Here is a 26,178-nt window from a genome sequence, read left to right on the forward strand (position 1 = left end):
GTTAGAGATCAAATGGAAATTAGAATGTGAACACCCACCTCTTCCTCCTCCAATCCCCCCCCCCCCCCCCCCCCCCAAAAGTTGCAATTGTGGGGATGCTCTCCAAACTAATGGTGAATCCCTCTCAAAGAAACGTAGAATGACCCTCTCAAAACCTATTGAATGTCCTATAAAATCGTGCTCTCTAAAATCTCTAAATCCCAGCCTAAACATTCCCCAAAAAAATTAAAAAAAAAAAACCTATAGACCCCTTAAAAATCAAGAAACACATCCTCCATAACATAGACTGATTTGTTTTTTTTTTTTTTTATAAATGGCCTAAAAACTCCCAAAATGCAACTACTTCTTCTCTTAAAAACCTCTAAGGCTTCCTTAAAACTTGATGATTCTTCCTTAATTCTCCCCCTAAAAGCTCCCTATTGGAAATTCTTTCAAAACCACACTTAAAACCCCTCATTCGGACATTGCTAAAAATTTTTTAAAAGGTTCTCCTAATCCTCTATTCGAATACTGCTCAAAATTCTTCCTTTCCTATCAAAAACACTACTCAAAATCCTTCATTTCCTATAAAAAAACGCTACTCAAAATCCTTCATTTCCCATAAAAACAAAATGCTGCTAAAACTTTCCTTCATTTCCTTTCAAATCTAAATATGTTTTTCTCTAGAAGGTTCCTCTCTTCTTCCCAAAATACAACCTCTTTCTTTTACAAAACATGTTAAATCCTCAGACCAACCTGATTCCTATCCAAAAATGCATTGAAAATATCCTCAAACTGTATTCTGAATATCACCAAAAAAAACGTGGCCTAAATCATTCTAAAAAAAAATTGTAATTTTTTTGTCTCCTAAAAGTGTCCATATACACTCTCTTAACCAGCATAATTCCTTTCCATGATCATTCCATTTCCACAAAAAAAAAAAAAAAAAAAAAAAAAAAGTAGACAAAGAAAAAAAGAAAAAGAAAAAGAAAGGCATTTTAGACAAAGAGGTAAAAATCATGCACATGTCATGCAATTACGACATGTCATGCACATGATATGCAATGCCATTGATCGGTCTTCTCTGTTGTCCAAAATACTAAGCCTTTTTATGTAGCAACTCTGGTCAAGAAAAACCAAAGAAAGAGTCACTACGACTTTTGTAGTACTTCGGGTATCATTCTCAAGGATTGGATTATGGAATTTGTCAATACTATGATAAATTAATCACTTTTATTTGAATCCTAAATTGAAAAATAATATGTGAATGAAGTGAAACTAAGTAAGAGAATTAAATTAATAACAAAATGAATATTGGTTTTTAATTCAATTGATTCAAATATGGTCAGGGCTTTCCACAATCCAACTTAAGGTATAAAAATAGAGAGACCAAGGGTTTCTTAAGTATAGTGATCTTAAGGTTTTGGTATCTTTGGTCACTTGCAATCAACTTGAGTTCTATAACTCAAAATTGCATCTAAAACCTAAATTTTCCCTTTTAAAAAAATTCCTAAAATCATCAAATTAATAAGATTGATTATTGGTTTAAGGTTTGACCTTTTAACCCTTCTTATTCCATATAGCTTTGTTTTGGAGCAAATAATGATAAGAAAGACCAGGATAACTAATGATCAAGAGTTATTAAGAATTACTAGTATTGGGTGATAACTTACCATATCATTCCCTAAGCTAAACACAATGATGGGATAAAAAAAATTGATAAATTGTAACCCAACTAATAATTGATCTCATTGTTATAACAATTTACCCATTGTTCCTATGAGTTTCTAGCTCTTAAGTTTTCATGCTTAAAGCCCCAGAGTTGGCTTTTTAGCCTTTCATGGGGGTGATGTCACATTCACAATCCATAATAAGATAAAAATCCATAATTTAAATCAAAAGAAATTAAAAACAATATATTCAATAAAGAAGAAAAGAAACAAACCAAAGTTCTCATCTTCTTCCCCACAAAAATGTCAAACTCTTCGGAAGATGGTCCAAGATGACTAAACACTAGAACTAGAAGAGTTTATATAGTATCATCAATGACCTAACACATGGTACACTCTCATTAGCCACTTATTACAAGGAAAAGTCATAAACAACCTAAAAAACTTCAAAAATAAGGAGTTCTAAACGAGTACAAGGCATTTCGAATTAGGTGGAGGCATTTGGAACTTGTTTCAACATATCTTGGGGCTCAAACTCGATCACCGGTGGCTGAGTTAGAAATTGGGGTGAGTCTCAAGTCAATTTTGAACTCATAAGTGGAAGGAATCCCAATTCGAAATGTAGGGGCTGAGTTCAAAATGCATAGTGAATTTCAAACTCAGCATCCTTCTCTGACCAATTTGCTTCAAACGTGCATAACTTCCTCATTTTAGCTCTGATTTGCACACCGTATGATGCATTGGATTCCTAACTTCTAGATATTTGAAACGATATTGTCGATAATAGACTTTAAGAAGTACTTTAAATTTTTCAAAGTCAGAGCATTGCCACTAGATTTTGAGTTCTAAATTTCCATGTAACTTGATGAATTTGCTTCATACCTCATTTTCCATGTTTTTCTGCCTTCTTTCTTACTTTATAATGGTCATTACTCAATTCCTAAACTCATAACATCCTCGTCTTGCATTTCCTCAAATGCTATGGGTCTTGACTCACTCAATTCCCCATTTAACCCCTTGATATTTCAAAATCTAAAATGTTTTCAACTTGTACCCTTTTATTCCCTTAAACCTAAGACATATCTCCAAAATAACATTTAAACTCATGGCTAGGGCCTTAGCAACGATTTGGTCAATTCAAATGATTTGAGTGTCTTATAGTGCATAAATCATATCGAATATATGCTATTAAAGCACATATTTTGGCTCCAATCAACCATGCAAAAACCATGGAAACCATGCAAATGAAAATTCCATGCAAGTCATGCAAACTATGCAAATACCAAACAAGAAAAACCTAAAGAAGACTTAGGTGGCTCAGATAAGCCTAGATGGGCCAGGATGTGCCTAGATTGACCAAGGCATACCTAAGAGGGCCAACACATACCCAAGAAGGTCAAGGTATGCCTAAGTGGGCCAGGGTATGCCTATATGGACCAAGGTGTACCTAAGAGGGCCAAGGTATGACTAAATGGACCAATGTGTGCCTAAATGAACCAAATGTGCCTAGATGGGCCAAAGTGTGCCTAAGAGGGCCAAGGTATGCCTAAATGGACTAGGGTGTGCCTAAATGGGCTAAATGTGCCTAGATGGGCCAAAATATGTCTAAATGGACCATTGTGTGCCTAAATGGGCCAGATGTGTCTAAATGGGCTCAATGTGCCTAGATGGGCCAAATGTGCCTAGATGGGCCAAAGTTAGACATAATAGTCTCATTGCTATCCTTTTAGTGTATTGATATTGATTTGAGTGTTCGATACATGTCTCTTACATTATACATGACTTGAGTGTATTAAAAGTTGCATAGAAAATACAAGTCATGGATTCCTTATAAGTAGATAAGTTGTCCACAATTGGTTCACGGATTTGGGCAATCCAGTAGAGACTATAGTGCACTACCTCCTAATTGGAGGGATGACTTGTCTTGGTTGTCAGGATGCATTTCTTATGGTGAGTGCATTAGTGTATATGATGCACATTGAATAAGACCTATGGTGAATCATGACATAAGGTTATTAATTGTAATGATTCACTAAGCTACTATACTGTGTGCACTCTCAATCTTGAGAGGATATTAAGTTTATGCCAAAATCAATAGGAGACTTTGACTTATGGGTGAGACCCTAAAATAGTCATATATCTTTATGGATTGGGTCCCTGTTGATGAAGGTTGTTGATGACATGTATTCTCAATAAAGGCACCATGATATCTCATGGGATTGAGATAGTGTGCCTCCTTGGATGATGTAAAGGACATGTGATCATGAAATTTGTGGCCATAATAATTCCTTTAACAGAATTTAACATATGCTCTTTTGAGTTAGGATATGCCAATTGATCACATAATAAGTGAGATCTATAACTCAAGGATTTGAGAGGTGATCTTGATAGGTGATAGTACTAGCTTGTTAGATTACGAACACTAGTTCATGAGGAGTTTGCATGCAATGGATAATAGGTCACAGACTCAAGCTTTGTCTCGTTGTTATTTACATAAGGTACTGGAGTGCAATTGATTATCTTTAGTGGAACGTTGAATCAACTTTAGAATTGGATTATGAGGGAGCAAGTACTCTCATAGATCCCAATGGTCCCTACTTTGAGCTCATATACCATGATAGCACGGTTTATGAGGGTTAGATTGGCTCTAGGTTCTTTCTTATGCATAAGAGTGTTTTGGTAATTACACAAAGTTGCATAGGGGATAATTAACAAGGTCTCTAGATTGAGCTAATTGATTATTTATATGACCCTATGTGGTTAATTGATCAATTAGGACCCATTTTAGGCCAGATTAAGTGACCCAAGCGTTGATGGGCTTAAGTCACTTAAGCCTAATGGGCAACCCTATAAATACCCATTATGGGTTAGGGTTTCTTAATTACTTTAGCTGGTCATTTTCCACATTTAAAAGAGAGAGAGAGAGAGAGAGAGAGTCAAGGTTTTCACTCTTCTAAAGCCCACACTTTGGAGTGCCAAGATCGTGGTTCAAGTCATTGAGAGGAAGATCATGAGTGTACGAGACCTTCAAACTATTTAGACATGTTCTTCACCACAATGAATTTAATTAGGAACATCCATATCTAGGTATGTGGTTCATATCTCTAGATCTATAGTTAATAATATTTTTTATTGTCATTTTATTCTGTTGTGATAGATTTAGAGATGCTTACAGATAGATGCATGCTCCCTACGAGATTCAAGGTATGGAATGGAGTAATTCAGGGTTCCCAACAACTAGGGTGTGCCTAGATCGGCTAGGACATGTCTAGATGGGTCAGGGCGTGCCTAGATGGGCTGGATTTGCCAAGATGGGTTAGGGTGTATCTAAATAGGCTAAGTATGCCTAAATGGGTTAGAGTGTGCCTAGATGGGTTAGGGTGTGTCTAAAGGGGTCAAAGTATGCCTAGATGGGCCAAGGTGTGCCTAGGAGGGCTAAGGTATGCCTAAATAGACTAGGGTGTGCCTAAATGGATTAGGTTGTGCCTAAATGGTCCAAATATGCCTAGATGGGGCAAAGTATATCTAAATGGACCAAGGCGTGCCTATATGGGTTGGATGCCTTTAAATGGGTAAGGGTGTGCCTAGATGTCTCTAGATGGGTTAGAGTGTGTCTAAATGGGTAAAATGTGCCTAAATGGGTCAGGGCATGCCTAGAGGAGGTAGTGTGTGTCTAAATGGGTTAGGACTTGCTTAGATGGGCCAAAGTGTGATTAAAAGGATCAAGGTATGCCTAAATAGGCCAAATGTGCCTAGATGGGTCAAGTGTGTCTAAGTGATCTAGGGTGATAAAAAATATGCCTAAGTGATCTAGGGTGGTTAGAAAATTGCCTAAGTGACTTAAGGTGATTAGAAAAGTGTCTAAGTGACCTAGGGTGATCAGAAAGGTGTTTTAGTAACCTAAGGTGATAAAAAATAAAAAATAAAAAATAAAAAGTGCTTAAGTGACTTAGGGTGATCAAAATAGTTTTTAAGTGTGTTGTCCTAAAGGTTTAAATGAGTTATCCTAAAAAAAAATGAAAATCCTAAATCTAACTTTGGGTTGCCAAGAGTCACAATGAGAGGCCAGATAAATATCCCTTAACCAGACTCTCCAAGGTGGCTAAAAAAGGTAAGTTGAATGAGTAGCAGTAGTGTAGACCTTCAATTTTGTCTTCATAGCACATGTCTTATTAGATACTTGTTCGATACTTTACAGTTAGCTCCTTGGTGGCCCATATCTACTCACGCTACTTACCTTTCTTGAACCACCTCGGAGACTCTGATTGAGGGATTGCCTAACCCCTTATTATGACCTTGGCAGCCCTAATTTAGACTTAGGCACTTTCCTAAACACCTTAGGCCCACTTGGACACTTCATTGGGCTTAGTTCACTTAGGCCCACTTAAGCACTTTTAAACCCACTTTTTATATGACTTGCATGATTGCATGACCTGCATGACTTGTGTGACTTATATGGATTTCTTTATTATTTTAATTTTATTTTATCTTATTACAAGTTTTCTAAATCATATTTTTTGGCTTTTTGGGCATGAGGAAACGGGCCGCCATCTATTTGGAAGGAGAATCAACAGAATTTTGAAAAAGAGGAGATTTTGTTTTTAGAAGGATAGCACGTATATTATTTCCATGAGGGAATCGGTTACAAAAGGGAAGAAAATAAGAAAGGAAAGTGGATTTCTTTTTTTGGATCAGAGAAGGTTTCTTTTTGGAGGGAGATTTTTTTATTATTTTTGTAGAGAGACACAAAAGAAAGAAAAATGAAGGGATTCTCCTCCAGCAGATTTGGGGGGTTCTTTGGGAAGGCTGATATATATATGTGAGAGAGGAATTTTTTGGGATGGGTTTTTTCGGGAGATAGTCTTGAGGAAAAGCACAGAGAAGAGGGAAAGGAGCAAGAGTAGCCGAGTTCATCCGGGTATGTTTCTTGTTACTCTTGAAATTCTTACCCATATTCGATTTCTCCATATATTTGTTTTTGGAATATTTAATATATTGTTCGTTGGTGTGGTCGTTAAGGGCCACAAGTTGTTCTGCTGAGCTTGGTTGTTTACCTCTTTATTCAATTCTGATTTTGATTATTTTAGGTGTCATGAATGTCTTCAGAAATATACAACTCCATGCTTGAATGTGATCATGCTCTTTTTTTTTTTATTTGAATCCTATCTTGTATTGTTCCCTCTGTTATGCTCTTAGCCCATGGATTAATACTTGAAGTGGGGGCTATTTTTGTTTATTGATCAACATCTTCTGCTCTTTCCTCCTCTGAGTTTTACTTCATTTTTATTTCATTTTATTTCTCCTCTATCCCTTTTCCTGTATGCTGCCCAAATCCTTCTCATTACCTTTGGGTGTACATTGAGGAATGATGGAAGTGTTAATATGAGATGAAGTATGCAACAATCTCACTCAAATATTAGATAGTTGATTTCGAGGTTCTTTTAGTGAACTACAGAAATCTGGAATATGCATCACTGAAATTCGGATCTATCCCACACTACCAACCTTGGGAAAAAGGGGAGAAATTCTAGGAGTTTGATTTTCGATTATGTTAGAAAAATGGAGTTCACGCTACAATCGATGATTCTCATGGAAGCAACCTTGTTGCCATTCTCTGTTGATCTTATCATCATATGGAGAGGGATCACCGACCTTGAGGAGATATTTGGGTTTCTCTGGAATTGGAAAACTGAAGAAGTTCTAGATTCATCTGATTAGAAGATTATTACCACGCGTGGTTCCTGGAGGGGTGATCCAAAGAGAGGATTGGTTAGAGGGAACCGTGGATAACCGGAAAGTAGAAGAAACTGAAGGGATCACGGCTGAATGGAGGATGGAAACTCGCACTTTCTCTTAGAAGCCATTGAAAGCGAGGGAAAAGCCTTTGAATATTCACATCTCTGTCATCTGATCAATGATTCTCTTCCTCCTTACATCGAATCAGAGCTAATTTCAGTGACCAAACAAAATGAGAAAAATCTTTTGGTTGCTCTTTCCCAGGATTCAAGAAAAATTCAATTCTGGATATATGAGCTTGATTCCGATTCCCGTGACGACATAGCGGCCTAACCTACTTATATTGAGAAATCAGAAAATTATGAAGAGCATTGTCATTTGACTAGAATCATAACCAACTTGTTGAAAGTCAATATGTTCAATATTTGGCAAGCAAGGTTCTTGTGGTCCTTTCTGAGTTTGTTGTTGTTTCTGGAAGTAATGGGGAGGGATTTGTGCATTTTTTGTGTGTTTGCTTTGATGCAGCAATTGGCAACTCTCTTTCATCGTCTTTCACACTCCAAACTGATGGGAACGAAATCTTTACTGAGAAGTCAAGTTTTGTTGTTTTTTTGTAAAATCCAGACTGAAAAATGTAAATTGGTTTGCAGTGGCTGGTATTATTCGAGTTTTGAGTAATATATTGAAATACTTGAAGCAAGAATATGATGATCAACTTGGGAAAATGCTTGGATTCTATCAATTCTTGTTTGTCAAATGTGCCTTGGGATTCATTGAATGATGTTTGTGTTGGTCAGAATGGTGACACTTAGAGACGCTCGAACACTTTTAGTCTGAGGAATGGTCAGCTACTAGAGTCAAAGGTTTTATTTCTAAGAAATCTTGTTCAGTTCTTCTGTTTATTGGTTGAGCAAAATGGTCCTTTGGGAATCCCAGGTGTTTCTCTAGGTAAGTATCCTGTTCTTTATAACATCAGCAACCTTCTCCTAAGTTTCTATATTGGTGCCTTGGCAAGCAAGGGAATTGTTACAGCTTGTGCATCTCTATACTTTAAACACAAGTTGTTGATGCTAATGTGTAGGCTCAATTTCTATATCCATCTACAATATTCAATTCTTGCTTCTTTGCTGCAAGTTCTCCATGAATACTTTCAAGATCTTTTGCTCCAACCAATACGTCAAGTCAACCCTGATGAGAGTGGTTGTCTTGAAGGCTCTCCATTTTTTTTTTATTCAGTATTCTTGATGGAAAAGTATATAGCATGTCTTTATACCATTTACAGAGACAGGTTGTTTTCCTTTTTCTAAGGTGTTCCTTCAGTTTGATCAGTCTGAGGGAAGAAATAAGAGAGCAATGTGCATATGCAGCTACCAATTCATGCGTGACATTTCACCTAAATTCAAATTTGGAATGTTGTAGTCAAAAGAAAGTCTATAAGAGCTTTATGAGCGGCTTCAAGGACATATTCCTAAGTGTTTAGTTGTGGACCGTGAAATGTATTAGACAGTTATTTCTTAGATATGCTGAAGCTCTGTTTTCTTCGCTCCAACTTCTTTGTCAGCATCATGTGACACGCTTGGTTCAGGGTTTTGATGTTAATCTACGACAAGAATTAGTTCAATTAACACTCCACCCAGTTTGTTCCGAGGAAGGTGATCGGCTTGCTACTAGGTTAATATCTTCCCTAATGGGGTATTACACTGGTCCTAATGACAAGGTAACAGTTGATGATATTAGCGCAAGATTGCAAGAGGGTTGGCTAGGCTATTACAAGGGGACTGATCACAAACTTTACTTAGCTGTGGAGTTTCTTGAGAGAGCTGTTGTAACTTCTGACACCGAAGAGAAGGAAAACCTTGCTAGAGGGGCCTTCAATCTCTTGAATAAAGTTCCAGAACCTGTAGATTTGTGAGTAGTTTGCAAAAGGTTGGAGGACTGGAGATTTCATGAAGTTGTGGTTCGTTTACCACTACAAAAAGGTACAAGCCCTTGTCCCTGAAGGTGATGCTTCCAATGAGCGACTTGATGCAGAAATTTGAGAACATACACCTGCTTAGCTTGAATAGTGTTATGAGATTATCACCAGTGTTTTGTGTTCTTTAAAAAAGGTGAGGCTTTTCTAGAAGGAACTTGGATCTCCCGTGAGTCCCGCTGCCTGATCCACCCTTGATCAAGCTTCCCGAGACATATACATACGCCAAACTGTCCAACTCACTGTTAAATCATCCGACACAGTCTTTCAGATATTGTTTCAGTAGAGATCCAAAATATGTTAGGCCCCTTGCAATTCTTGCCCTTGATGATCTCTCCCAGCATGAAGGACTTGCTAGAGCTAGTGATTCTGTATCAGCATGTCGCATACTGATAAGCTTGCTTGAAGATTAACCAACATATGCTACTGCCACTACTTGCAGCTGGAATAGGAATTACCTTAGTTGATTCAGTAGTAATGCCTCGACCTAGCACGTAGCAGCATCAAAGAGCAGCCAGGACCCACCAATGGGTTTTGCATTGATAAGATCTTCAGGTCATCACGATATTTCAAAATATCCTATGGACTTTCGTGTTTTGGAAATGTGGCCATTGCAGCTTGTTATGCCCAGCGCGTGCATGAATTAAAGCGTGTGTTTATCATTGATTTTGATGTTCATCATGGGAATGGAACAAATGTGATTCTATGATGGCTCAGATATATTCTTCCTTTCCACTCATCAAGATGGAAGCTACCCTGGTACTGGTGAAATTGATGAGGTAAGGTCATGGCAGTGGCGAAGGACGACGACACCAATTATTAAATGAGATATGCAGTGAAAGAGGTAACAATGGGGATGGTGATCTTTGTCAAGAAAAGGGCTACTGATGCTCTGGACGAAGCTGCAATCAGAGAATAATTAAGCCTTACAAGAGAAAGACTTCCCATGATGACCCTTACTCCCTGAACACTGTCATCGATAATTTTGGTGCATGAACTACTCATGAAAATGAAAAATATTTGAGGATGACTTCCAATCGAAAAAGGGAATGATCAACTTGTAGTAGAGTTTGAATTATCTGGAAATGGTTGGGTTTCAGGATTGATCATCAGCTTGTTCTTGATAAACAAATAGAATCACATACAGATTCTTTTCTTTCCTTCAGATGAGAATGGAATGCATCACACCATCGCACAGTTGAAATCTTTGAGCCGGAACAGAGAAGGAAACAGAACAGAGAAAGCAAGGTCTGAAGGGAATCATTCAAAATGGACCAGTTGAGAAAGCCTAAAAGTCCCATTCTAGATTTTCTTCTGAAACTATGGAAGGAAATGCAGTAGGATCTGTACCTGACTCAACTTGAGAGCATGCTTCTTTGTTCATCCCACCAGTTGCAGAAAACAAGTTGGCTTCTGATGCCCATGAGAAGGAACCTGATTCCACCATTGAAAAAATATCAGGCAAATCTACTGGTTATTTGACAACTGAAGAGTCGTAGCGTATTGTTAGTTGCTTGTGAATTGTTGAAACAACAGTATCATGACTGGAGGATCAAATATCTGATACCGGAAATGAAGCTGAGATCAGAGAATCTACTCTTTCTGCTCACACCTGTTTTCTCATAAAGAATATGTCTCAAAAGGAGGAACACATTCGAGATATCCTTGTCAACTTGTTGGGTCAACCTAGAGAAAGGTTTCCTCAGGTTCTATGGAATTCCTCCTGTCTGCATTCCCTACTATTTTCAGTTGATGATGAGTCGCCTTTTACTCTTTCCAATGATCCTGCTTAGTAGCAACCACATGTTCTTCATATCAAAAGGTTGTTCAAGAATGGATCATAAATTCACTTTCATATGCTCCATGAACCAACCAGGGTCTTCTTCAGGAAAAGCTTTTTAAAGCAAACACATGGCAGAGAGCTCAGCACACGCCTGATGCGGCCTCTTTTCTATCTGAGATACGGATTGACACTGGGAAGAATGATAATTGGATAAGTATACGAGCAGCAAATGTCCTTGCAGTTATTGCTGCAGCCGCTGCAGCATTAGGAACAAACTTTAAATTGATAGACGCCTTCAACTTGGAGGTTCTAAATACAAGAATAGTCAGTATAACAGTTTGTTTCCTTGAGATGAATAAGGGTACTAATTTCAACCTTTGGAAGCATTTGGAAAGAACGAGATTTATCAAGAAATGGCATAGGAGGCGGATGTGACTAAGTTCTCTGGAACACTTAAGAGATGTAATTCAGAATTTCAGTCTTACTGCAATTTATGATGTCGAAGCTGCCAACATTCCTGCCAGCTTATAAAAAAATTTCAATGTCTGATTTGAATGTTGATGAAAAACACATTACTTTTGCAAAGTTCTCAGAGAAGCACCGATTATTCCTACTATTGGACATGTGCGACATGAAGTTCAATGATAGATTGCTCCTCGAAGATGCCATGATTGAAATGAAGATAAATCAACTAGGTAAAAGTTTGATTAATCTTGCTATGTTCGAGACAACTTCCAATGCTAATAGCATGCATCAGGATAAACCTTTCTCCTCAGAGTCCATTGGGTTGGTGGATTTTGAAAAAGATTTTACTACTTATAGTAAATCGAAGCAAGTCAAATCCAGCAGTAGTGCTATTGAGACAGAGTGTAAATCAATTAGTTCTTCGAATTTAAACAGCAAAGCTGTAATAAACGCTCAAATGTCCACTCCTCCTAATCCTTTACCAGCAGTTAATGGAATGTTCAGAACGCAAAAGACAATCCTCTTCCCGAAAATGCAAGTTTCAAGAAATGAGAAACTGCCAACAGAATTATGCAAGAATCGAGGCTTGCCACTGCCAGTGACTCTAATGACGCTGCTAATTCTGAATTCAGGTTAAAAGATTTAAATTTGAGAGTAAATATAGTGTTGCTCAGTTCAACAGAACACACCAACAGGCTCGCTTAGTTTGACAGAATACACCAGCAAGTTAGCATCTGACCAACATGAATACGAATCAGTTGGCTCACTTTACCTTGATTGTCCTCTTGTTGATCTCCAAGCAAATCAGAGGTGGCAGGTCCAAGTATCAGAGAATGGGGTAACTCAGCGAAGAGAGCAAGTGAAGAACCTACAGATTGCCCAATTGTTTCCAAGATTACTCACAGATATGTTCCAGATTCTCAAGAATTCCTTCAACACTGTTGAGCTTGTCAGGAAGTGGGAAGGATTGCAACAACTTTAGACCCTTGCACATAATGAACACCTGCAATTTTTTCGAAATGAGATGACTCCCCAGAACTTGCATAACTCGTACTCTCAATTGCAGTAGGAACATAAAGTTCTACCTTCAGATATGGAATTGGACCTCAAAGATTGAAATAAGTGGTGGTGTCCAAGCTTGACTTAGAGAATGAAGCAAAGGAGTTAGAGAATTATAAAATAAAACTGCAGTTGGAAAATTCTGAATTGGCAGAAAGATTAGAATTTGCTCAATCCTTGCAAGTTCTGTTCTGGGATATCCAGAAAAAGAATAAATAAAGAAACTGAACCACAACCTCAGACACAAAGAAATGAAGACTTGTCAAAGAAAATTGAAATGTTACAAGTAGATCAGTGCACTAACATAGAAGAGCTATTTTTACCTATGATGACTCAATGCTCGCTAATGACATAAACTGAGGCATTAACAGCCCAGTGTTGTTTCATCTATTGCAAAGGACCCAAGCATCCTCAATCCTTCCTTAAGCAGTAAGATCCAGATTTTAACAAACTCGTTGATGCCATTTTTCCTCTTGGCATGCACTTTCACTATTTTCCTTAACTTTCAACCATTTTCTTGATTTTATTGATTTTCCTCAAGCACGAATAAACTTCATGGTTCTAAATAATAGGATTGATTGAATCAATTCTTGATATCTTCTCTAATATTGATTCAAATGAGGGGAATGTTCAATATTTGGCTTATTTTAATTATTCTTAATGATATATATATGAGAAATGTTTATACCTGTTATTGAGCTAACCTTGTTTTCCATAGACGTGTGGATGCTCGCTAATCAGGTATGCTCTTTCTACCCCCAACTCTAAAATTCTATGAATGTGTATATTATCATGAGCCATGTCCATGTTTGATGTCATACTTGATTGCTTTGATGCTTGTTCAATTATCTATGATAAAATGCATGTTGGGTGATATATTATCTAAACTAACCTTTAATGTTTTATGATAGCGCTTAAGAAGTGGTTCAGGTATGCACCCTAACTCCCATTTATTATGATTTGATCTTGTTTGGCATGTTATCTTATGTAATCGCCTAGTCTATCTAGGTATCCTCAATTAATCAATTAATTGCCACATTACCCCCAATTTAGTCAGTAGAGACCTCTTTAGGGCTTAGAGGGGTGCTACCTCCTAGAGGTACCTTCCCAATAAGTAACCTGATCCCCGGACTTAGATTCGGGTTTTTCAAAGACACGCTTTTCCAAAAATTATGGAGTCATTTTTTTTTAGGGTTTTATTTCTTGTTTTATTTTCCCTTTAAAATAAAAATAAAATAAGTGGCGACTCCGACTTTTCCAAAAATTACTTTTTCACAAATAAAAAGCGAGTCTCGCCGATCGAGTGGGGGCGCACATGAAAAATGCAGGTCCACAAGTAGGCTATCGGGAAACTATTGTGGAGTATTGAAAGAATACTTAGTATGACATGTGCTAAAGGATAAAATGGAGGGTCTACACTTTTTCCTTTGTTTGATTGTTTTGCTTTGAGTTTGGTTTTTGGTTTTTCGATGCATATGGCCTATATATTCATTATCGATTTATTACTTTTATTAATATGTCTTGTTTTTTTATTTTTGTTTTGATCTCTTAGTATCCATAATCTGTTAGTTAATTACCTTAGTTCCCTCCACTTGTTTAGTATGGACTTCTTTAGAATTTAAAGGGGTACTACCCTATGATACCTTCCTAATAAGTAACCTAACTCCCATCTCTAGACTTGGTTTTTACACACTTTTCTTTTCCTTAAAATGTATGTTTGTATAATCTATTTTTCCTTTTATTTTATCAGTTTTAAGAATATTGTGAGATTTAAATATGTAATAATATCTTGTACCATTACTAGAAAAAGAAAAACTAAGAGATTTATAAAGTTACTGAAATCAATTTCTCATTTTGTAGAAAATGCTTTTATATTAAAATGGGAAGAAGGGACTTATTTAAAATTTGTTCATCTAAAATAACATTAGTTAATTCTTAATTTTTAATAAAATGTATGAAGCTCATTAAACTATAAAATACAAGAATACATAATGTATACTTGAGAAGATGTAATGGAGAATTAATGGGAGGAGAAGAGTATGAGGCAACCAAGAAGGAATATATTGAATGTCTTAAAGCTGTTGAAAGGAGGGCTTGAAGATAAATCTTACTTTGGTGCTAAAACTTTTGGGTTTATGTGTCTCTTTTGCTACTTAATTTATGGTTTGTTTTATGCATATGAAATGCAAGTACATATACAATCTTGGGATGCTTAACAATTAAACATCATTTTTTTTTCTTGTGAGTTCGATCTTCTTTTTCAATTTTGGTGGGTTTGATGTGCTAGGTGTGTTATTTTAATTTTTTGGTGAATATTCAATGCTATTTTAATAACATATTTGGGATTATGGATACAATATATCATAGATTAATCCATAAGCATTAAAATTATTAAGTTAAATGCAATATAATTGTTATATTTTTAGATGAAATGTTACTATAGGTTAGTCCTAGATGTTAATTAATAAGTATTATAAAAATACTTAAATTAAACACTCATAAGCAACCATATCTTCTATAATCATTTGGAATAATGTGATATCATAACTCAAAGGTGATCCATGCATTTTATGCAACTTCTAATTATATTTATCCCTTATAGCTCATTAGCCAAATAAGTGTCAACAAAATGACAATATTGTCTCTTTTCAAAGTGTCACTAGAAATATATAATGTCATTGGTGGCACTGTATGTTTATGGTGACACATTGTAAAGGTCACAATATCTCTTCTCCTTAAAGTAAGCATCTATAATAATTACAAATATTTGTATTGAGAAAACCTATATGAATGGGAGAATTGTTGGAGAATTGTAGCAAGTGCAAATACATGTAAAGAAAAAAATACAAATATCAAACCCAATAATTAAAATTGAAAAAACAAGTTGGCATCACTTATTTAATTACTCTTTAGTTTCCTCTTCTCCACCAACATCTCCTTTTTTTTTTTTCAAATAATAAATATTAAGGCTATGTTTGGTTCTCAGAAAATTTGAGAGAAAATGCAAGGGAAAGAAAATACAAAGGAAAAATAGAAGGAAAGAAAAAGTGAAGGAAAATAAAAAATGGATTAAAAGTTGATAAGTTATTTTTATTTTTTACTTTAAACTCATTTTATTTATTTTAACTCATTAATATAAAGATTAAATAATTTTAAAATACATAGGTTTTTAATTAGTTTTAATTATATTTGATTTTCTTTTATATTTTTCATAGGACAACCAAATATGAAAAAATCATTTTCCTTTGCATTTTTTTTCTTTCCTTAATATTTTTCGGGAACCAAACATAACCTAATGTTTCATAGCTAGACACAAAAATAACAATACTCAATTATGTCATCTACAGTAGGAAAAGTAAGGAAACAATAAAGTATTATAACAACTTGAAAAGCCAAATTAACATAACCAATATTAGTTACCCATGAAACACAAGTAGGTATTGAGTTTCATATATAATATAACAAGCTAAAATTATAGGATATCCAAGTTCAACAACACAAATAGATAGATAAAGATATTGGCTTATGCATGTGATCATATGATCATGTGGGGACCGTTAAAGGACGAAATCCATGTTGGAGACTAGCTTCCCATATTTTCTCAACGTTGAACATTGTGTTACCACACTCGTGCACATTCCATCCTTCTAATGCATGAATTACCCCAGCTACACGCGATGCACTCATTGCTCTTCTCGGCAACCAATTCTGTCACATGTTTGCATTACAAAAAATTCCATAAGACAAAACGAATAATATAAGTAATCCAGTTTATAGTGTATGATGATTGGTAGGTGTTGGAATTAATGCCTTGAAAGTTTCTTTGAAAGATGTTCTCTTCATTTGGCCCATTACCAAAAATGTTCATTACCCTTCACATTTTTTGCTCAACTTCTTTTCAATAAAGAAATGATTTTCATGAAATATAAGATGTATGTAAAACATTGAGGTCTGTGAATGAGAACAAACATTAATTTACTAACCTCACAAGAGTCTATGTTCTGAAAAGACTTGGGAGGCATCATTGCTGGTGTAGTGTGGTAGAGGCAGTCTTTGCGCAACCTCTTTGGAGGGAATTGAGAAAAGGGAATGAATAATGTTCCTGTCGATGCTTTCATTTGTTCTTCTTTGGTCAATCCATCTCCAACCACCCATATCTTCAAAATAAATAAATAAAATTAAGTTGACGATGGATAAAAAAGTAACAGAAATAAGAGTAGTAGCAGATGAAAATGAATCAAGTGTAGAAGGTTTAAAATTGTACCTTTTCAGTAAAACTTTTAGAAAGTAGTAATTTACTTTCACACTCAACATTCTTGAGCTTTGTGTTGAGTTGCTCATACTCATCCTTACGTGATGTGGCTACCTGAGATTCATTGTATGAAAAATCAAAACCAAGATTGGACAATGCTTGTTTCAGACCCCCGATTTGTCAATGCTAAGGCATTACTTCACAATTCTCGAAGTTAATTTTTTATTTTATTTTGCTGCTAATGTTCACCAAAAATAATTTCTTTTTCTTTCCCTTTATATATATATATATATATAGTAGCCATAATAATGCTTGTTAATTATACATACCTGGATATCCATTTGGCATAAAGCAGAAGCAATAAAATAAGCAACCTTGGTGAGGTTGCCTCTGAAGAGTACTTGAGTTGTTCCTTTAGGAATGCTATTTAGAACAACAGCTACTGCTAAGCTACTCCCATCCACCACCTTGATTTTGAGCTTAGGATTATTATGGATATAAAGCTCACCATAACTATTAAACTCATCACCCTGCAAAGTTTATATTTATTATTGGACAGTTTTATTTTATTTTTTCTAAAATTCGCAAAATAATTCAAATTTTCAGAATGTAAAAATTTTTCAGAAGTCAACTGAAGGCCATAAAAACTGTGTGTCCATGCAAGCATGAGGTAGAGATATGGAACATGGAGGTAAACTCTTCCAAATGATCAAAAAGGAGGTAAATTGCCTCTTTTTTTTTAACTTGCCTGGTTCAAGAGACCTAAACTCAAAACTTTAATCCCTCTTTTGTCTGCTTTGAGTATGGCTTCTTCTATCAAACTATCGATGGATTCATTTCCCAATTTCAGGAGATACTACAATAAGAAAATAGAAAAGGAACAAAAAGTAAATAATATACTGAAGTATGATTAAATAAAAAACAAAAGAATAACAAGTTAACAATAAAATGTTGCTTACTTGTATCTTGAATTTTGGTACGACCCACGTTTGGACATTGACTTTGTTGAATTGATTCCTCTCAAGAATAAACGTTCGACCATAGGTCCATGTTAGCATTATAGAACAACATGTCACTGGCCACATTGCCCATACATACCATTTGTATGTGTAAGGTTTGGAGGCTAAGGAGGCGAATCCTAGCCTCAGATGATAGATGGACTGTGGCGTTACAAGATGTGTCAAATGAACCACATGGGGCAATTGTTCAGGTCTTATAAGTGATTTTTCATATAACGCATCTGAAGATTTATCCATTGTACCATAGATGTAATCATAGATGGGCATAAAAAGTGAGTAATTGGTCCTGAATTGAGTGTGATGCAGAGAGTGATACCTGAGATGTCAAGCAGTCAATCATTTCTTCATGCACATTTCAAATTGGAAAGAATACATTTATGGGATGAGCCACATAAAAAAGTAGAGATACAAGAATACATTCTAAAAACCATAAAAAATAAAATAAAGGAGAGAATCATGTTTTCATACCTGGATTAGGCTTTATTTAAAATTTGGTGGGCAACTTATGGGATTCCGACCTTAGAGCTTAAGTGGTAAATAATAATAATAATAATAATAATAATATATTTTCATTTCCATCTTTTCTTAGCCAGTTATAATGTAATGAGTCATATAAAAACATTTACAAATAAATCGATTATGTGAAGTGAATAAATAGGAATTAGATACAAGGATACAAATTGTGGGCGTTTTAATTTTTAGAGTACGTAAAAAAGATCATTGCAGTATTCTCTCTCTCTCAACACAGAAAACTATGTAAAAAGGAATTGGGAGACTTACGAGGGGGTATACATGAGGTACTTAAGAGGTGGAAAAATGGAGAATAGCATCTTAGGGATCAGCTCGAAATTGCAGTGTCCCATGTTGTTCATGAAATCAATATAAGAAATATAACCAAAGACGGCTGCCATGGAGCTCTTTCTCATGAAAAATCCTGCTAACAGTGGTATTAAAAACAGTAGAAAATATGCTAGGTGTTCAGCAAAAGGATGGATGACAGCTGCCATGGAAACAACGATACGTCATATTCCAATGTAGGTAGTGGTTAATTAGTAACGGATCAAAGAGTAAATGATCAATTCATACAGGTGATGGGCTCTGTGACAATCGAGGAATGGTGATGAGAATGATAGCGTGAGTAAAGATAATGATGATGCAATGCTCTGTGTAACCAGTAGTATAGGAATTCAACAGGCCCCATATGAAGAAGAATTGTAAGAAGTACACCATCTGTTCTCCATAAGGGCATGTGAGCAACCCCAGGAAGTATCATGTAAACCACGTAGAATAGGATCCCATTCAACAATATTTGGTCATCCCTGCAAACAAAACACCACAAGAAAATCTGAATATTCATGCATGAAGGTAATCAGCCTGTGTGTGTGAGAGTGAGTTTCTGACAGACCAGTTGCTTTCCCTGTCAACTTGCTCGAATTCAATACTCTTATCAACGATCCTATTGTTTCCCTTAGCTGTTCGGTATCGAGCAAGAGAAATCCAAATCTGGTTGTGAAGTGCCCTCCATAACAGAAATGGGAAAAATAGAACGTAAACAGGGTCCCTCTCCTTCCCATCTTTGATTATTAATGTGTATATGCTATGAACTACCCATGGAGCCAATATCACATACTGAAACAAAGAATAAAAGTAAAATAAATGAGTAAAACAAAAATAAAATAAACATTGAAGAGAAGGCAAGATTGTAGAGCAATCAAAGTGTGGCAAATCAGATAATAATAGTGTACCTTGAAGCTTCCAAGAGACTTCCAAGGCCAGTCAGTGAGGATACCTGGTTTGGAAGCCATATACACTTCTATAATGTTACTTGCTTAATTTAGTTTGCCGTCTACAAAATTGGAGGGCTATATATACTGATTCTCTCGGGTGAATTTAAGCAGCCATTAATGCAGGCCTGAAACCCTTAGAAGGATACGATCAGCAAGTTGTTTGTGACCTTCACTTTCAAGGATAAAAGGAGCTTGTACAAAAACTATTTTTTACTTTTAATAAAACTTGAATTAAATTTAACTAGTCTTGTATAAAATGAATTAATAATTTTTTACAACATCAAAATAGGAAAATAATTTTTCAAAGCATGCAACTGATTCAAATAATTTTATTTTATTTTATTTTTTTATTTTAAAAAAACTGTTCTCACAAAACAAGTTTTCAAAGGGTCTTGTTCTTAAAAAATATTTATTTATTTATTTTGGTTCTTCACCTCAAACAATTTTCAAAAGCAATCCTCTACAAATCTGTAGAAAATCTCGTCAAACAGGCCCTTATCTTCCCTATTTCTTATCCTAGTTTGGTGAAAAAGGCAGATTAATAACGACCTTATTTCTCAAATCTCAACTCTTGTGTGAGAATAATAAATGCAGAATTTAAAACTTCCACTGTTCCAACCGTCCTAGGGCGAGGTGGGCACACTTATAATCAATACTTAGTGCTATGTTCTTTTTGCTGCCCACTTTTTCAGGTTTGCATTTAGATAGTGTTGACAACACCTTTCAAATATTATCAGGCTGCTCTAGCTGGCGATGCCAATGTGAAAGACATGGGATGTTTGTGCAGAAAAGGCCAAATAAATAAATAAAAGGGAAAGCTATGGGATCATACACCAATTAGAAAAACAGATAAATAGATTTTTTTTGAGAAATCAAAATTTTCACTTTTAAAAAAGAGTTTATTACCCTTTATCCCCCAACCTATAATGTGTTTTGTACATTACCCCCTTGAGTTCAAAATCAAACAACTTCATCATTTATGATTGCATACAATGTTATTTTTTTAGAGAAGGAACAATTTTTTGGATAGAAAGGCATGTGCTCTTTGCATGATCAAGGGTAAAAGTGTCTTTTTTTTATAAGTGAGGGCAAAAGGGTCATTGTTATTTTAAAACCCCAAATTGCAACCCTCCTCTCCCGCATCGACCATTCCTCCTTTGTAGGTGCTAGTGAAGCCCTAATTCAAAGCCCTAGAATCCCAAAGAAGCTAATATAGAGTTGACATTGAAGAAAAGAGATGGAATTCAACGGGGTTTTTTTTTTTTCTTTTGTCTTCCAATTTATTTAAGGTTAAGGTTTTGTTTTGATCTTTTAGAAAATTTAAGGAAATTTTGGGGAAATTATAGAAGAATAAAACTCGGGCCAATTAAGGGTTAGGGTTTTTATGTTAGGGTTTAAATTTTTGTGTTCTGCTTCTAGTTTAAGGTTGGGGTTTCGTTTTCATGTTTCAGAAAAACTAGGGGTATTTTTGGTGAAATTTTAGGGTAATTTTTAGGGGCAATTTGGGGAAATTATGGGAGAATAAAACTTGGGCAAATTGAGGGTTAGGGTTTAAATTTTTATGTTATGCTTTTGGTTCAAGGTTAGGGTTTTGTTTTCATGTTTTAGAAAACTGCGCATATTGTTGACAGCACCTTTCAAATATTATCAAGCTGCTCTAGCTAGCTATGACAATGTGGAAGACATGGGATGTTTGTGTAGAAAAGGCTAAATAAATAAATAAAAGGGAAAGTTATGGGATCATACACCAATTAGAAAAAACAGATAAATAGATTTTTTGAGAATTCAAAATTTTCACTTTTAAAAAAGGGTTTATTACTCTTTATCCCCCAACCTATAGCGTGTTTTGTACATTGCCCCCTTGAGTTCAATATTGAACAACTTCATCATTTACAATTGCATGCAATGTTCTTTTTATAGAGAAGGTACAATTTTTTGGATAGAAAGGCATGTGCTCTCTACGTGATCGAGGGTAAAAGTGTCTTTTTTGCTATAAGTGAGGGCAAAAGGGTCATTTTTATTTTAAAACCCCAAATTGCTGCCCTCCTCTCCCGTGTCAATTATTCCTCCTCTATAGGTGCTAGTGAAGCCCCAAATCGAAGCCCTAGAATCCCAAAGAAGCTAATATAGGGTTGACATTGAAGAGAAGAGATAGAGTTCAACGGTTTTTTTTTTTTTTTGTCTTCCAATTTATTTAAGGCTAAGGTTTTTTTTTGATCTTTCAAAAAATTTAGGGAAATTTTGGGGAAATTATAGAAGAATAAAACTCAGGCAAATTGAGGGTTAGGGTTTAAATTTTTATATTTTGCTTTTAGTTTAAGGTTGGGGTTTCGTTTTCATGTTTCAAAAAAACTAGGGGCATTTTTAGGGAAATTTTAGGGTAATTTTTGGGGGAAATTAGGGGAAATTATGGGAGAATAAAACTTGGGCAAATTGAGGGTTAGGGCTTCGTTTTCATGTTTTAGAAAACTGTGCATACTGTTGACACCATCTTTCAAATATTATCAATCTACTCTAGCTGGCTATGACAATGTGGAAGACATGGGATGTTTGTGCAAAAAAAGGCCAAATAAATAAATAAAAGGGAAAGCTATGGGATCATACACCAATTAGAGAAAATAGAGAAATAGGTTTTTTGAGAAATCAAAATTTTCACTTTTAAAAAAGGGTTTGTTACCCTTTATCCCCCCAACCTATAGCGTGTTTTGTACATTACCCCCTTGAGTTCAAAATCGAACAACTCCATCATTTATAATTACATGCAATGTTCTTTTTTTAGAGAAGGTACAATTTTTTAGATAGAAAGGCATGTGCTCTCTACGTGATTGAGGGTAAAAGTGCTTTTTTTTGCTATAAGTGAGGGCAAAAGGGTCATTGTTACTTTAAAACCCTAAATTGCAGCCCTCCTCTCCCACGTCGACCGTTCCTCCTCTGTAGGTGCTAGTGAGGCCCCAAGTCAAAGCCCTAGAATCCCAAAGAAGCTAATATAGGGTTGACATTGAAGAGAAGAGATTGAGTTCAACGGTTTTTTTTGTCTTCCAATTTATTTAAGGTTAAGGTTTTGTTTTGATCTTTTAGAAAATTTAAGAATTTTTTTTGGAAATTATAGAAGAATAAAACTCGGGCAAATTGAGGGTTAGAGTTTTTATGTTAGGGTTTAAACTTTTATGTTTTGCTTATAGTTTAAGGTTGGGATTTTGTTTTCATGTTTCAGAAAAATTGGGGGTATCTTATTGGAAATTTTAAGGTAATTTTTTGGGAAAATTTGGGGAAATTATGGGAGAATAAAACTTGTGCAAATTGAGGGTTAGGGTTTAAATTTTTATGTTATGCTTTTGGTTCAGGGTTAGGGTTTCATTTTCATGTTTTAGAAAACTGTGTTGTTTGTATTGAATGCTAAGATATGAACATGTGCTCTCAAATTAATTCTCTGCACACAATTAATTTTTTTGTTATCAAATTAGCTGAACCATATTGAATGCCAAGATATGAACATGTGCTCTCAAATTAATGCTCTACACACAATTCATTTTTTTATCATCAAATTAGTTGAAAATTAATAATCTTTAATTAAATGCAAAATCCAATTCGGTATGATTAATCATTTTATGAATATAATTTAAGTAAAAGGGTGTTTGGGAAATCAATTTAATAATTTAATATGACTTAATAACTTAGTTTAAATCATTAAATATATCAAACATATCTAATAAAATAAATTATTATTACAACTTAAAGTTATTTTTAACTTTAAGTATTAAGTTAAAATAGTTAACTTATTCTTAATCTCAATTCTTTTTACCTCATTTGTCCACACCAGTGAAAATATATTTTAAAATTATAAAGTTATCTTGTATATGTAAAATACTTTAAATATACATGTTTTACAAATAAATTTATATGTCACTTAAAATTAGTGAAAATAAATTGAGTTAAAATAAATGACAATAAACACTTGTTAAAATTAACGAGGGTAGATATGTCAATTGGATTATTTAAAATAAATTTTAAATTAACTTTCTCAAACAACCTCAATACTTCGAAATAAAAATGTGTTTTAAGTTAATAACTAAAAAATAATTGAATTTAAAGTCAACTTAAATTATCAATCGATCAATATTAAGTTTTACCGAACACTCTTTTATTAACATTATATTAAACATGATAGTCATTAAGTCAAATTTATCAATTCTTGGTTTTTTTTGGTTTGTAATATATGCTTCTTTGAATGACTTGGAACCATTAGGCGTGCCGAAATATTGCTTCCTAAAGCATTATATATATATAGACATATAGGATACTAAAATTAAAGTGTTAAAATTTAATAATGGCAATCAGAATCATAGTTTAAAAAGGTGCAAGGTGCACTTAATGTGTAAAAGTCTCTTATAGTTTAAGCACAAGATGCGACACAAGGTACGTACATACCTAAGTGAAGTGAAATGCCATTTAGGATATATGTCAATTTTGTAAAATATGATTCAAAATATAATCCAATCAATAAAAAAATAATGATATTATATCATTTCAGTGTATAATTAGAAATTTCAAGAATAAAAGAGTTTAAAAAGGAAAAATAAAATCGATAAGACGCGTCTTTTCAATAAGGTGCATATCTTGGTAAGCAAGGCAGTATAAAGAGTGGTAAGCACATCTTTTAAGACTATGATCAAATTTTAATAATAAAAAAAAACTATTGCAAGTCCATTTTTCTTCTATACTTCCCATCTTCAGCGGTCTCCATCGCCACTACCAGTGGTGTGATGTTGGCGCCATTTCTAGTGCCCCTCCATCCATTTTTTCTCCCATTTTCTTCCTCCCATTTTTTTTTATTGTCTTCATTTTTATTATTATTATTATTATTATTATTATTATTATTTAGTTTTTTTGTTTTTAAAAAAGCCATCAACCCTCATCGCCATAGGTGAGACCACCGGCCAGTGGCCGTCGATGAGCCACTCTCGGTCGACGACCCTTTCCTCACCCATTTTCCATTATTATTATTCATTTTTCTTGATTTGATTTTAATAGTAATTGTTGTTTGTGAGATTTAAATTATTGAATTAATATGAAATTTGAGTTTTCTTAATTAATATGAAATTTGGGTTAATTTGTTATTGGAGAATTAATATGAAATTTGGGCTAATTTATTGTTGGTGAATTAATTTGGAATTTTTTAATTTGGGTTAGATTAGTTGATAATTTATATGATTGTGCTCATTTGAATTATTTAATTTGGATATGATATAATATTGTGATATATTTTGGATGTGGGTTTGCATATTAAATTGGGTTGATTTTAATTGTGGATTTAGGTTTTCATATTAAATTAGGCTTGGATTATGGGATATTAAATTTAGGCCTAATGGGATTTATTTTAATTTGTCATGTTTTGGGTTTGATTAATTGAACTTATATTTTGGCTATTAACTTGAAAATTCTGGATTAGGGCCTATAACATGTGAGATATTTTTGTTGGGTTATATTTGCTAATTTGGGCCCATCTTGATTGACAAAATTTGTTGGACTAATTTGAAATTTGGATTCGGGCTTGAATATCTATTGTGAATTTTATATATTTCTAGATATTTACATTTGGGCTTTTTTTTTCTTTTGCACAGGTCCATTCTGCAATTTTTTTTGGTTGAGTACGAATTTATGACACGTGGAGTGTGGAATTTCATGGAAGAAAGTGAGATTCGAAAATTTGTAGGAAGATATTGAGCTTGTTGTAAGCTTGTTTGGGTACACGTTTTATTATCTACTTTTATTTGGTTTTAATTTTATTAGTTTCTGTAAATATTTGTTTGTACATGTTTATTTGTTGTGTACAGAATTGAATATCAAGCAAATCATAAATTTTTTCTAAATAATGGGGACAATTCAGTAAACATGTTTTAATAAAATAATAGTTCGGACTTTTTTTTTAATAAAAGAAAATTTTTTTATTAATAAAAATTCAGAAAAATGCTTTTTGAAAAATCTAAAAAAAATTATTTTTAATAGAATTTGAAAAATTGTTTAATAATAATTGTACAAAAATTTATTTATTTAATAAAAATTGTCCAAAAATTATTTTGTAAATAAAGTTGTCCCAAAAATTAATTTTTAATTAAATTTTTTCAAATATATTTTTTTTAATTAGTTCAATAAATCAATTTGCATAATTCTATTGTCATTTATTTTGTACATTCTTGTAATTTTATTTTGTCATCATCTTTGTGTATATTGTTTCGTTCCTTTAATCTTGGTATCTATGATTAATTAATTAATTGTCACAATTCCCTTAATTCATTTAGTAGAGACCGTATCTCTACGAGCTTAGAAGGGTGCTACGGCTCACCATTGTACCTTCCCAATAGGTAACCTGACCCCCAGACCCAGACTTGGTTTTTCACATACCTATTTTTCCTTTAGGAGTCACACTTAGGGTTTTTATTTCTTATTTTGTTTTTC

At 34.3% G+C, this 26,178-nt stretch overlaps 1 protein-coding gene across 1 annotated transcript; it reads right to left on the minus strand.

Annotated features, from left to right (window-relative positions):
* Nucleotides 1-16,023: 16,023 nt before the first annotated feature.
* LOC100256874 (very-long-chain aldehyde decarbonylase CER1) lies at nt 16,024-19,812 on the minus strand. The gene is made up of 10 exons (XM_002262749.5): nt 19,681-19,812; nt 19,341-19,564; nt 19,022-19,254; nt 18,716-18,935; nt 17,876-18,251; nt 17,665-17,772; nt 17,246-17,446; nt 16,929-17,030; nt 16,648-16,821; nt 16,024-16,372 (listed from the first exon to the last, which is right to left on the minus strand). Exons 1-10 carry the CDS (start codon nt 19,738-19,740, stop codon nt 16,208-16,210), a joined length of 1,863 nt encoding a protein of 620 aa, XP_002262785.1. The 5' UTR covers nt 19,741-19,812; the 3' UTR covers nt 16,024-16,207.
* Nucleotides 19,813-26,178: the final 6,366 nt, after the last annotated feature.

Source organism: Vitis vinifera, chromosome 15 (genome assembly GCF_030704535.1).
Source record: "Vitis vinifera cultivar Pinot Noir 40024 chromosome 15, ASM3070453v1".
Taxonomy (NCBI): domain Eukaryota; kingdom Viridiplantae; phylum Streptophyta; class Magnoliopsida; order Vitales; family Vitaceae; genus Vitis; species Vitis vinifera.

Excerpts from the sequence above, each read along its gene's own strand:
- LOC100256874 (XM_002262749.5), bottom strand. The coding sequence starts at position 19,740 with ATGGCTTCCAAACCAGGTATCCTCACTGACTGGCCTTGGAAGTCTCTT. Across the intron at positions 18,936-19,021 it reads TGTCACAGAGCCCATCACCT|CTGTCATCCATCCTTTTGCT; the intron begins GTATGAATTGAT and ends TTTCCATGGCAG. Across the intron at positions 16,373-16,647 it reads AGAACATAGACTCTTGTGAG|AATTGGTTGCCGAGAAGAGC; the intron begins GTTAGTAAATTA and ends AACATGTGACAG.